The sequence below is a fragment of the Argopecten irradians genome, chromosome 11, assembly GCF_041381155.1.
Source record: "Argopecten irradians isolate NY chromosome 11, Ai_NY, whole genome shotgun sequence".
Lineage (NCBI taxonomy): Eukaryota > Metazoa > Mollusca > Bivalvia > Pectinida > Pectinidae > Argopecten > Argopecten irradians.
Window position 1 is genome coordinate 31,663,221 of NC_091144.1, and position 12,547 is coordinate 31,675,767.

At 35.2% G+C, this 12,547-nt stretch overlaps 1 protein-coding gene across 1 annotated transcript in view; it reads left to right on the forward strand.

Moving 5' to 3' along the window:
• Positions 1 to 12,547, forward strand: part of LOC138334567 (B-cell linker protein-like) — a 60,450-nt gene that overhangs the window by 33,795 nt on the left and 14,108 nt on the right. The window contains exons 14-18 of the mRNA XM_069283219.1: positions 357 to 425; positions 5,241 to 5,372; positions 7,467 to 7,523; positions 8,521 to 8,671; positions 12,449 to 12,489. Of these exons, the coding sequence (XP_069139320.1) occupies positions 357 to 425; positions 5,241 to 5,372; positions 7,467 to 7,523; positions 8,521 to 8,671; positions 12,449 to 12,489 (450 nt within the window). The remainder of the gene's footprint in view (positions 1 to 356; positions 426 to 5,240; positions 5,373 to 7,466; positions 7,524 to 8,520; positions 8,672 to 12,448; positions 12,490 to 12,547) is intronic.

A 12,547-nucleotide genomic window follows, 5' to 3' on the forward strand; every position in this document is an offset into this window, starting at 1 on the left:
AACATAATAATGCGTCTCAAAGAAGGCATAAAAGGCATATGCATGTTTACTGTAACAGATTAATGTGCTAGGAATACACAAAAAGAGTTAAGATATGGATGACTATTTTAGAGGTTTCTCGTCTACAACGTACATGTTGGTTCCTTCCCTAATACCGGGTAGGTACACCCCCCCCCTCCCCCCCCCCCCCCCCTTGTTACAATATTTTAAGTACCATAGGCACTAATTATGACAAATAGTGTAATTCATTAATGTGTTTCCTATATCCTCTTTTGATTTTCATGTACATATTATTGACCTTTTCACCTGTTGATCAGCTATTAATAGGATACTACTGATGTTTATTTCTACCTTAGGCTCCCCCTCCCCAGCCGTCCCGCCCTGGCCGACGGGCTCAGCCTGCCCCACCTCCACAAGACGAACAGGTATTGTACATGTATATATGTATATATTGTACTTGTATTGCTATTTTGATATCATATCTACATTATTTTGTATTATTATATTTCATTCTATAATTGTGTACATGCGGAAAACTTTTGGGATGGTATAAATAATTATTATGACTGTACTATTCGTTATTTAAGTTGAGTTACCTTTTATCCTCTAATATTAGTTAACTTGCTAACAAAAGCCATAATTATATGCAGTTATACCAAACCTTGTATTGATATGAATCCCAACATTACAGGTTTACTATATAATGATTGCTAATCCTAAATTGAATTTTGACTTATTTTATAACTTTTTTCTCAATAAAAGTCATATTTCATTGAATGGAAATATTGGGCCATGTACATGTACTTACAATAAATAAAATTGGAGTTTAGTTGTGGCCAACAAAACATTTTGAATGAAATAGTGGCTTGATCTGTACAAATTTGAGTAAATTGAGTTTCACCTGTAAGGTTTCTATATTTATATACAAGGCCTAGAAACATATACTGGGTATATTTTTCTCCATGATTTCATTTCTAGCTAAGTATTAAATAGAGGTTACACAATGAGTGGTTGTTGAATATTGAATTTATTCCACACGAGTGAGTTATTTTTTAAAAATTACAAAAGACACAAGCTTTAGCGAGTGTCATTTATAACTTTAAAAAAATAACTTACGAGTGTGGAATAAATTCCATATTCAACAACCACGATTAGTGTGACCTGTTTCTACCACAATCATATTCTTTTAAGCCGATAGAAATACGGCAGGGATTCGGTAACGTGTATTTACCGAAATATGCAATTAAGGTGAAGTAATATTTTCATCAGCAAAAAGACACTAATTAGTATTCGAAAGTCATCGTTTGATAAAGAATCCATCGATATCAAATATCTTCTACTTTGGAACATCTTTAGGATTAAATGATACTCATTTAAGGTGTTATTGAGTTCAAATCTTCATTGTTGGTTCCAGAAAATAAAACGCAATGTCGGACTACATGTAACACATGTAAAAGCATTTGCACGACACAGCATTGTCTATTTCCTGCCAGATAATCATCAAGCTATTACCATCAAGATCAAGTTCGTGTTAACACGTTAAATCTACGAAACTCATCAGTAAAATTCTTGTCCATCAATATGTAATATTAGTACTATAAAGGTCAATTTAACATGTATGAAAATGTCACATATTTTGACAAAACGACCATGACGCATACACTTTCCAACATAAACAAATTGTTAATCAACAGCTGCAGTGTTTATTCAATGCCCTAAGAGTTGAATAACACCGCCTATTGTGGTAGAAAAAGCAATATAGACATGTAGTTCTATTACCTAGCATGACTGAGTATTTATTCCAGATACCCAAAGTATGATTAGATGTAAATGTACGCTAGGTTTCAAATTGTATCTTCCACAATTTCCCATACATATGTGGCCCATAGACACGGATGAGTTTATTAAATGGGTATTGACTCATTACTTCACTGTGATACTATGATCATGTTGCCTTTGATAATCTTTAATCAGCCTACCTATGAGGAGACCGATGTAAATGATTTAGCCCCTGAGGTGAGATTCTGAGATATTTGCTTTAATCTGCTTTCAAATTGATATAGATGCATTTTAGAAGGTCAGCTGCATGACCTTCCGTTTTTTCTTTATCCTAGCTCACCTTTATAGAAGGGCTGTTAAATCTATACCAGAGTGCAGTTTCCGTCGTCTTTCCTGCCATGTCTATTTATCCATTCATCAACACTTATGATGAATTATACCAATCAGTGTTGGTCTGTTTTTGAAGAAAATGTTTTAGTAACATTCTACAAACAATATGCTTAGTTTTTATCGCATTACTAAAAGTAAATGCACCTTTTAAAATCAACATGCATATTTTTAGCCCATCATCCCATGATGTTGGCTTATTAAAATCGCCTTTTGTCTGTGGTCGAAGGCCTCTGTCTGTCATTCTTGTTATCGCTTGAGCATCTAGTTATGCATACTGATTTTTGGGACTTATACGAAAACAAATATTTTTGGTAAAACAATTATTATGTACGTATGGTTTTGGTTATGTTTGGTTAGAACAACAAGTTGGAAACGAAAAGGTATTTTTAGAATTATTCCAAACTAGAGTTAAAGATATTTTTATACCAAACTGGCATAGTGAGCTTGTAGATTCGCCAAGGGCAAGATGTTATTTATTGTTTACAAATGAATTTGGATATAAGAGTTATCTCGATACTGTAAATATTGAAAAATATAGAAAAGCTCTAATGAAGATTAGAACATCATCACATAGATTGTACATAGAAACAGGTCGGTGGCATAAGCCTAATCCAATTCCAGTCGATTTGAGATATTGTTTTAATTGTGCAAAAATTGAAGATGAATATCATTTTATCTTGGAATGTCCTATTTATGTAGATATTAGATCAAAACTGTTAAAAAAGAAATTTTGGTTTAGGCCTAATATGACTAAATTTATAGATATCTTGACTTCAGAAAATAGTAGCATTATTAAAAATTTAGCTATCTTTGTTCACAGAGCTAATGAAGTTAGAAATTCAATATTATTTGATAATTGATATATTTGATGTGTGCATCCTTTCGCTGATTTCTTTTTTTTATTTATATATATATATATATATATATATATAAAGTGTACATCCTTTTTCCAGAAAAGTCTGTTTGCCATTGTTATGTCTGTATTTGTTTTGCACAAAGGCTTTTTAGCCTATTTGCTAAATGAAATAAAGATATTATGTATATACGAAAACAAGATGGCCGACAGCAGCCATCTTGGATTTTGACCATTGAAGTTATCACTATCTACTGAAGAGATCTTTTGAAATTTCATAATTTTTATTATTTATGTATATGTTCCTCTTTGTGCTTATGTTATAAATATTGCATTTTAGTTCTGATTGGAAAAATTAGAAAGGAAAACATTGAGAAATGATCGCTCTTTCCTTTGACCTACAAAGATAATGCAACGGGCGACGCCGAGATGCCTCTGGGATCTGTTTGTTATTTAACCACTAGACCACACAGTTTTTGTAGGTTATAAATAGATAGTTAATAGATAAAGCAGTCACATATTTGCATTTTATATACAATTATAGCATTTTGATGAGGTTGATGCATGTTTTTATTAACCAAAGACAAATTATATATTACCATTATTTCATTATTTTACTTGGTTTTTCTTTAAATGTAGTAAATAAAGAAGCATACAACAATCTAGTTTGAACATCTACATTTGTATTTCCAGATATATTACCAGCAATTGAATATTAATTATACAGAATGTATAAAAATCATCAAACCATATGATCTGGGGATTTAGATAACATTTTTCTTATCAATTCCTCATTTTGAGAATGAAGTTGGTGACAAGAGTTTTCATAGTTTTCTATTCAATGTCTAACTTTTAGAGTAAAGATACTGTTTAAATAAAAACACCGGTTGTACCCACAGGGACCTGGCACGAAAAATTTTAACCAACAGTATACATATATATATGTTATAGATACTATAATATATATATATGTATACTATTGGTTAAAAATTTTCGTGCCATGCCCCTGTGGTTGTACCACTCTTATTGTTAGTCTTTGTATGGGTAGCGTAAATGTTATATAAAATGTTTCTTTTCTGCTCTCAGGATAGAGAAGAATACCGGTATTAATAAACAGATTGGTCAATCAACCTTTATCAGTTGATCATTGTACTATAGGGAGGGGGTCATATGGGGTAGTGAGATCCAATGAAATTGACAGAAAAACCAAGAAAAATAATTTTTTACAATTATCGCTACATCTTCTATGCATACATTAATCACTATTAACATCTGCTGGACAAGATATATCTTACATGCATAGACTATAATATGTATTGTCCAATATAATGAGCTGTACTTTACATCTGTAAACAACATTCATTTTGTATACCTATTCAGTTTTCATTGATGAAAGGGCTAAACTAAACCCATTTTAAAATATCAGATATTTAAGCTTCAAATTGCATTGTTACTGACTAGTATGTTTGTATCAATATTTACTAAACAAGCATGATAACAATATCACAACAGATGTATATGGAGAAATGAATATTCATTTGTATTTTTAAGGGACCATTGACCAATCGTCAGGCAGTATGTAGCTGTGCTGCGATCATGGTTGCAAACACACATGTACCTATTCAATGTCGTAGCATACACACTACAAAGTCACATGTGGTACCTGGAAAGTTTGATTGGAATAAAAATCATGACATGAACGCATTCATTTCTTATGAAATTTGTAATCATTTTATGAACAATTATAGCTATAGGCCCAGGTCTCAACCCGAAGTGGTGTGAAATTCTGACTTTAGGTAGTACGTACATGCTTGGAATCTTTAAGTATCCTTAAGACTGAAGATTCTACTGCCTGACCCCCATTTGTCTCACCCAAAAGCAAGGGAAGCTAGATTCTACAGCTTATAGTCTAAGAGACTGCTGATTTAAATCATAATAAATAGAAAGGGGGGGGGGGAGAAATCTTGCCAATTCATCCAATATGTAAAAGTAAATATTTAATTCTCCTTGATTAATTTTCAGATGCCTTTTATTTTCAGAAGTTTCACCAATTTTGTTAACTTACAATCCATATCCATGTGTGGCCTCAGATTGACCAACATGTTAAAATTTTCTTTAAAAGATTATTGCATTGAGAGCATTAATGCTCATTTCACATACCTGCATTAATGGACATCATGATTACATAGATGACAACTACTTCTAATCTGTTCTATAGGATGTGTATGAGGACCCCGACAATCCAACAGCACAGCCCCCGCCCCCTGGACCACGCGGCGGAAAACGTGTCGTACCAACCCCATCATCACAAAATACTCGCCGACCTCCTCCACCTATTAACGAACCAGAGGTAGGTCACATTAATCTAATACAGTCTTATTGAAAAACAATATGTGTTGTACTCTGGAACTGATTTTATAACTGTATAGACCTGGAACATTATAATGATTACTGGAATGGAAACATAGCTATATGGATATTCAGAGCATCCTCATTAATATATGGTAATTTTTGCAAGATATATTTTCATTCCATGTTTAAATTTTGACTGTATATCATATTAAAAATTAATTATATTTAATTTGGTGTTAAGAAAAAAATGAAAAAGAGTTTTGTATAATTAATTATTCAGTAGACATCTACACATTATGAATGTCACTAATTAGTTCAAACATGAAAATCAAGAATAATGTGTGGTGATTTGCTAATATCTTAACGTTTCAAAATTTACACTCTTGCAAATATTGCCATGTATTGTATCAAGAGTGTTAGTACAATATGGTATAATTATATTACAATAATATTATTGTTATTATAATAAAAAAGCATATAGTATACAGATGATATCTACACAGAATGATTATCCACTCATTCACCCTGAAATTCCAAAGTGGACTCTTCCAGCCTTTGAACTATAAGGGTCTTAGGCATCTTCAGAGGTAAATGAGATAAGTCTGATGAGACTTTTTGATATGCTGAGTTATCTCCTCTTGTGAGTAGGATTGAACTGTAACGTCACTTGAATATATATCAATCACAAGGGTAGATAACTCTAAATAGCAAAAAGGAATCAATCGCTACATCCTGTTGTCAAGTCATGTGCACTCTGTATACAGCTGCTGAAGTAGGATGTGACACAATTAAAAATTATAACCATATATGGTAGAAGAGGTCATGCATGTCGGTTGCACTTATTGACCTAACTGACCTAATGTCACTGTTTAATGGTGCATGTTGGTATCACATGATCAGGGTATAATGTTATTTATAGCAACATAATTGACCTCTACCTTAAAAACACTGAATTAACCAAATAATTAAATTGCCTATGTACTGTCAATTTGGTGACTTTCCACCAATAAAATCCATGCAATTATTTTTCAATAAAAATCAACCTATAACATGCAGTCATTAAAAGAAATATTAATAGATATATGTTTATTCCCAAGATCATTTATGAAAAAGAGGGAAATTAATTCATAAAATACCAAAGGTAAAAGGTTAAAGGTCAGTTTTAGTGTTGAATGTACTCAGTACATGAACTTTAATTTGTTGTTGGCAGTTTATGAAAAAAAAAATCAATATTCCAAATATCCAATTTCCTTGATATATTTTGAAATTTCAGTGATGGAATTCTTTTTGTTATTTCTTCAAGTCTAGAAGAACATTTTGAAGTAAATCAAAGAAATCAAGAAATTAAAAATAATTAAAATTAAGAATCAAAGTATGTCAAAATAAACATTTTTGCAGAGCAAAATGATATTCATCATTTGAACAATAATTGGTGTTTAATCGTATATATATATATGCCTAATTAACATAAAAATAATAATATAAAATAAGTTTTTTCGCCTTTGGTGCATGCGCAATCAGTACTTCATTCCATATAGAATATAGTGTCATGGATTTTTTTTCGGGATGCAATTAATTATTCTTCATATTTTTAACTTGAAGTAAAATTAAAAGCTCTATTATTTCGATGGTGGTAATGGTGTAAAGTAAGTAACTTTTGTAACTGAAGAAATATACTAAATCGTCTGCTCCTGTTTTTGATAGTGAAATAATACCATTTGAGAATTAAGAATCAAAGTATGTCTAAATTAAACATTTTGAAAGGCAAAAAGTGATTTACAATTCTACGCTGAAACTCCCAACAATGAAGCTCGTCTACTCTGATAAACAAAATTGTTACTATTATTGAGTCTTTCTGGTTATAACATTTTTTATTTGGAAAAATTAATGAAGTAATTAAAATATAATATAATTAAGAAGCATTTTAACATTACCTGTATGATAATACAAAAAAAATGATAATGCAAAATTGGGCAGAGACTCGGTAACAGTCCTGATTTTGTACACAAGTGTTAATTATACCTGTACATGTACACTCATAATGTACTACAATGTATCTGGAGCATGTGACAAGATGGCACATTTTTTGTAGGAACATTACGAGGATCCAAACCTACCACAGGCTCCCAAACCTCCAACAGATGAACAGGTATAATGTTAATTGTTATAGAAATATGATTTAGATTTAAATCAGTATTGACTATGTTGTAAAGTGGTTTGAAACAAAGATCACAGGGACATGCTCGATAATTTCTCTTTTCTGCATAATTATAGATAATGTGGGTTGGTTTATTTTTTTAAAACAGATGATATCTGGCCAATGAAATTTAACATGATAATGGGTTTGCTGTGCATGATAGATTGAACACTATACTTATAACTAGGAAAACAAATTGATGCAATTTTTCTCAAATTGATATTCGAGAGGTGTTGAAGTGTAATATGGATTGTAATTAACATGTTCTTTACAACTGTTGAAATACCCCAAAACACAATTGTTGAAGAAAAAAAAAATTAGATTTAAAATTTTCTAATGTGTATGTGTCATACATTGATCAATCTCCCACAAAGTCCTTTAAGGTGGCAACTGACTATAAGAATGTAGGTCTATAGAAGTCTATAAATACTGATAGCGACAATGAAAAAGAGTTAATGACATGTAACAGGAGAGAATAAATTTAGCAACCAGATGAGTCAAACTAGTCAGGACCTAGCTCCAAACACTATTGCCATAGAGCTCTACTGATTGAGCTACATCAATGATCAATTCAGTCTTGTGTTTTATCTTCCTTTCTCAAATTCTTTCCCTCAAAGACACCTTTCACAACCCAAGCTTGGGATACCCTGCTAAGTGTTCTCCCAATACTTGAACCAGGGGATAAGTGGCAAGCTTGCCAATCTTGTAACATGAAAAGCCCAACCAACTCGAGGTTCAAACTTACTCCCAGTTCACAGATGTTCTATTTATTGAGCTATCTCATTGTCACTGATGGCAACACCACTGAATATGTCAATACAAGTGCAATTTGATATAGCTTTGATATCATTAAAGTCAGCATAGAAAATGTTTTCTTGACACATACAAATACATACCTGTATTCATCCAAATCGGAATGAAAATAAATGTTATTCCTTGATGTGGTTAGCCAACTTATGAAGAATTACCAGTGGAAGAGGAAAAGAAAAACAAAACTAACCACAAACAAAAAGGGGTGTCTGTCCTGCCTACAGGGAAGACAAAAGAAAGCAAGGTACATCATATAGAGGCTATAGTGATCATATATCAGACCACCTCTAGCTAGCGCTTTGCTGATTAATCCGCTGTCCGTCCACTGCTAAACTGAATAACTTGAATAACTCACTAACAAGCCACCTGTAAACATGTTTCACCCACTACCAAGCCGTAACTATATAGACTACCGTATACCCATGCACAGTTCTACTATATATGTTGACATGACAAATCAGATTTTAACCTCCAATGTAACCTTAAATCCTGCCACCGCCAATGTGATTATCCCAAATTTCTGTGAGCTGTTAACCTAGTTATAATTCCACTATTACTGCTAACCTAGTTATAATTCCACTATCACCACTAACTTAGTTAATTCCACTATTACCGCTAACCTAGTTATAATTCCACTATCACTGCTAACCTACATATGTAGTTCTAATTCCACTATTACCGCTAACCTAGTTATAATTCCACTATCACTGCTAACCTACATATGTAGTTCTAATTCCACTATTACAGCTAACCTAGTTATAACTCCACTATCAATGCTAACCTACATATGTAGTTTATAATTCCACTATACTGCCACCTCCAATGTAGTTAGGTATCCCACATTTCTGTCAGCCGCTAACCTAGTTATAATTCCACTATACTGCCCACCTCCAATGTAGTTACGTATCCCACATTTCTGTCAGCCGCTAACCTAGTTATAATTCCACTATACTGCCACCTCCAATGTAGTTTACGTATCCCACATTTCTGTCAGCCCGCTAACCTAGTTATAATTCCACTATACTGCCACCTCTAATGTAGTTACGTATCCCACATTTCTGTCAGCCGCTAACCTAGTTATTATTCCACTATACTGCCACCTCCAATGTAGTTACGTATCCTACATTTCTGTCAGCCGCTAACCTAGTTATTATTCCTTTATGCACCTCCAATGTAGTTATACTACATGTCCACTTAACTCTATTAATTTTTTTAATTGTGTAATGTAATAAAAACACATAGTCCATTCATGTATTTTCACTATCCCTCCCCCTTCTGCGGATCGATCCTTGGTTAACAATTTATACTAGGACAATTATGTACTCCATAATTGTACAGATTATTCCACCCTCCCCCCTCCCCCTAACAATTTATACTGGACACAGTAAGTACAGATTATTCCACCCTCCCCCCCTCCCCCTAACAATTTATACTGGCCACAGTAAGTACAGATTATTCCACCCTCCCCCCTCCCCCTAACAATTTATACTGGACACAATAAGTACAGATTATTCCACCCTCCCCCCTCCCCCTAACAATTTATACTGGACACAATAAGTACAGATTATTCCACCCTCCCCCCTCCCCCTAACAATTTATACTGGACACAGTAAGTACAGATTATTCCACCCTCCCCCCTCCCCCTAACAATTTATACTGGACACAATAAGTACAGATTATTCCACCCTTCCCCCTCCCCCTAACAATTTATACTGGCCACAGTAAGTACAGATTATTCCACCCTCCCCCCTCCCCCTAACAATTTATACTGGACACAGTAAGTACAGATTATTCCACCCTCCCCCCCCCCCTAACAATTTATACTGGACACAGTAAGTACAGATTATTCCACTCACCCTCCCCCCTCCCCCTAACAATTTATACTGGACACAATAAGTACAGATTATTCCACCCTTCCCCCTCCCCCTAACAATTTATACTGGACACAGTAAGTACAGATTATTCCACCCTCCCCCCTCCCCCTAACAATTTATACTGGACACAGTAAGTACAGATTATTCCACCCTTCCCCCCTCCCCCTAACAATTTATACTGGACACAGTAAGTACAGATTATTCCACCCTCCCCCCCTCCCCCTAACAATTTTATACTGGACACATAAGTACAGATTATTCCACCCTCCCCCCTCCCCCTAACAATTTATACTGGACACAGTAAGTACAGATTATTCCACCCTCCCCCCCCCCCCCCTAACAATTTATACTGGACACATAAGTACAGATTATTCCACCCTCCCCCTCCCCCTAACAATTTATACTGGACACAGTAAGTACAGATTATTCCACCCTTCCCCCTCCCCCTAACAATTTATACTGGACACAGTAAGTACAGATTATTCCACCCTCCCCCCTCCCCCCCCTAACAATTTATACTGGACACAGTAAGTACAGATTATTCCACCCCCTCCCCCCTCCCCCTAACAATTTATACTGGACACAGTAAGTACAGATTATTCCACCCTCCCCCCTCCCCCTAACAATTTATACTGGACACAGTAAGTACAGATTATTCCACCCTTCCCCCTCCCCCTAACAATTTATACTGGACACAGTAAGTACAGATTATTCCACCCTTCCCCCCTCCCCCTAACAATTTATACTGGACACAGTAAGTACAGATTATTCACCCTCCCCCCTCCCCCTAACAATTTATACTGGACACAGTAAGTACAGATTATTCCACCCCTCCCCCTCCCCCTAACAATTTATACTGGACACAGTAAGTACAGATTTTTTCCACCCTCCCCCCCTCCCCCTAACAATTTATACTGGACACAGTAAGTACAGATTATTCCACCCTCCCCCCTCCCCCTAACAATTTATACTGGACACAGTAAGTACAGATTATTCCACCCTTCCCCTCCCTCCCCCTAACAATTTATACTGGACACAGTAAGTACAGATTATTCCCCTCCCCCTCCCCCTAACAATTTATACTGGACACAGTAAGTACAGATTATTCCATTCCACCCTCCCCCTAACAATTTATACTGGACACAGTAAGTACAGATTATTCCACCCTTCCCCCTCCCCCTAACAATTTATACTGGACACAGTAAGTACAGATTATTCCACCCCAATTATACGGACACAGTAAGTACAGATTTTTCCCCCTCCCCCTAACAATTTATACTGGACACAATAAGTACAGATTATTCCACCCTCCCCCCTCCCCCTAACAATTTATACTGGACACATAAGTACAGATTATTCCACCATTCCCCCTCCCCCTTACAATTTATACTGGACACAGTAAGTACAGATTATTTTCACCCTCCCCCCTCCCCCTAACAATTTATACTGGACACAGTAAGTACAGATTATTCCACCCTTCCCCCTCCCCCTAACAATTTATACTGGACACAGTAAGTACAGATTATTCCACCCTTCCCCCTCCCCCTAACAATTTATACTGGACACAGTAAGTACAGATTATTCCACCCTCCCCCCTCCCCCTAACAATTTATACTGGACACAGTAAGTACAGATTATTCCACCCTTCCCCCTCCCCCTAACAATTTATACTGGACACAGTAAGTACAGATTATTCCACCCATTACACCCTCCCCCTCCCCCTAACAATTTATACTGGACACAGTAAGTACAGATTATTTCACCCTTCCCCCTCCCCCTAACAATTTATACTGGACACAGTAAGTACAGATTATTCCACCCTCCCCCTCCCCCTAACAATTTATACTGGACACAGTAAGTACAGATTATTCCACCCTTCCCCCTCCCCCTAACAATTTATACTGGACACAGTAAGTACAGATTATTCCACCCTTCCCCCTCCCCCTAACAATTTATACTGGACACAGTAAGTACAGATTATTCCACCCTTCCCCCTCCCCCTAACAATTTATAACTGGACACATTTATTCACCCTGGATTTACTGGATTTGTCTGTTTGTATAGACACAATGATCTACCAACTACTCATCCTTAATTACTAAAGATATTTTAATGAAACTTTGTGAAATAATACTTATTCATGATAGATGTGTGTAATCTATATCGGACCAAGATACCTCCATCTTTTTTCAGACTTATGCCCCTGTGTTACAAAATGGGTGAATGAGATTATTGTATGTTATGTAAAGTAGTAATTGACATGTGACAATGATGTGTATCCCCTTCGTAATA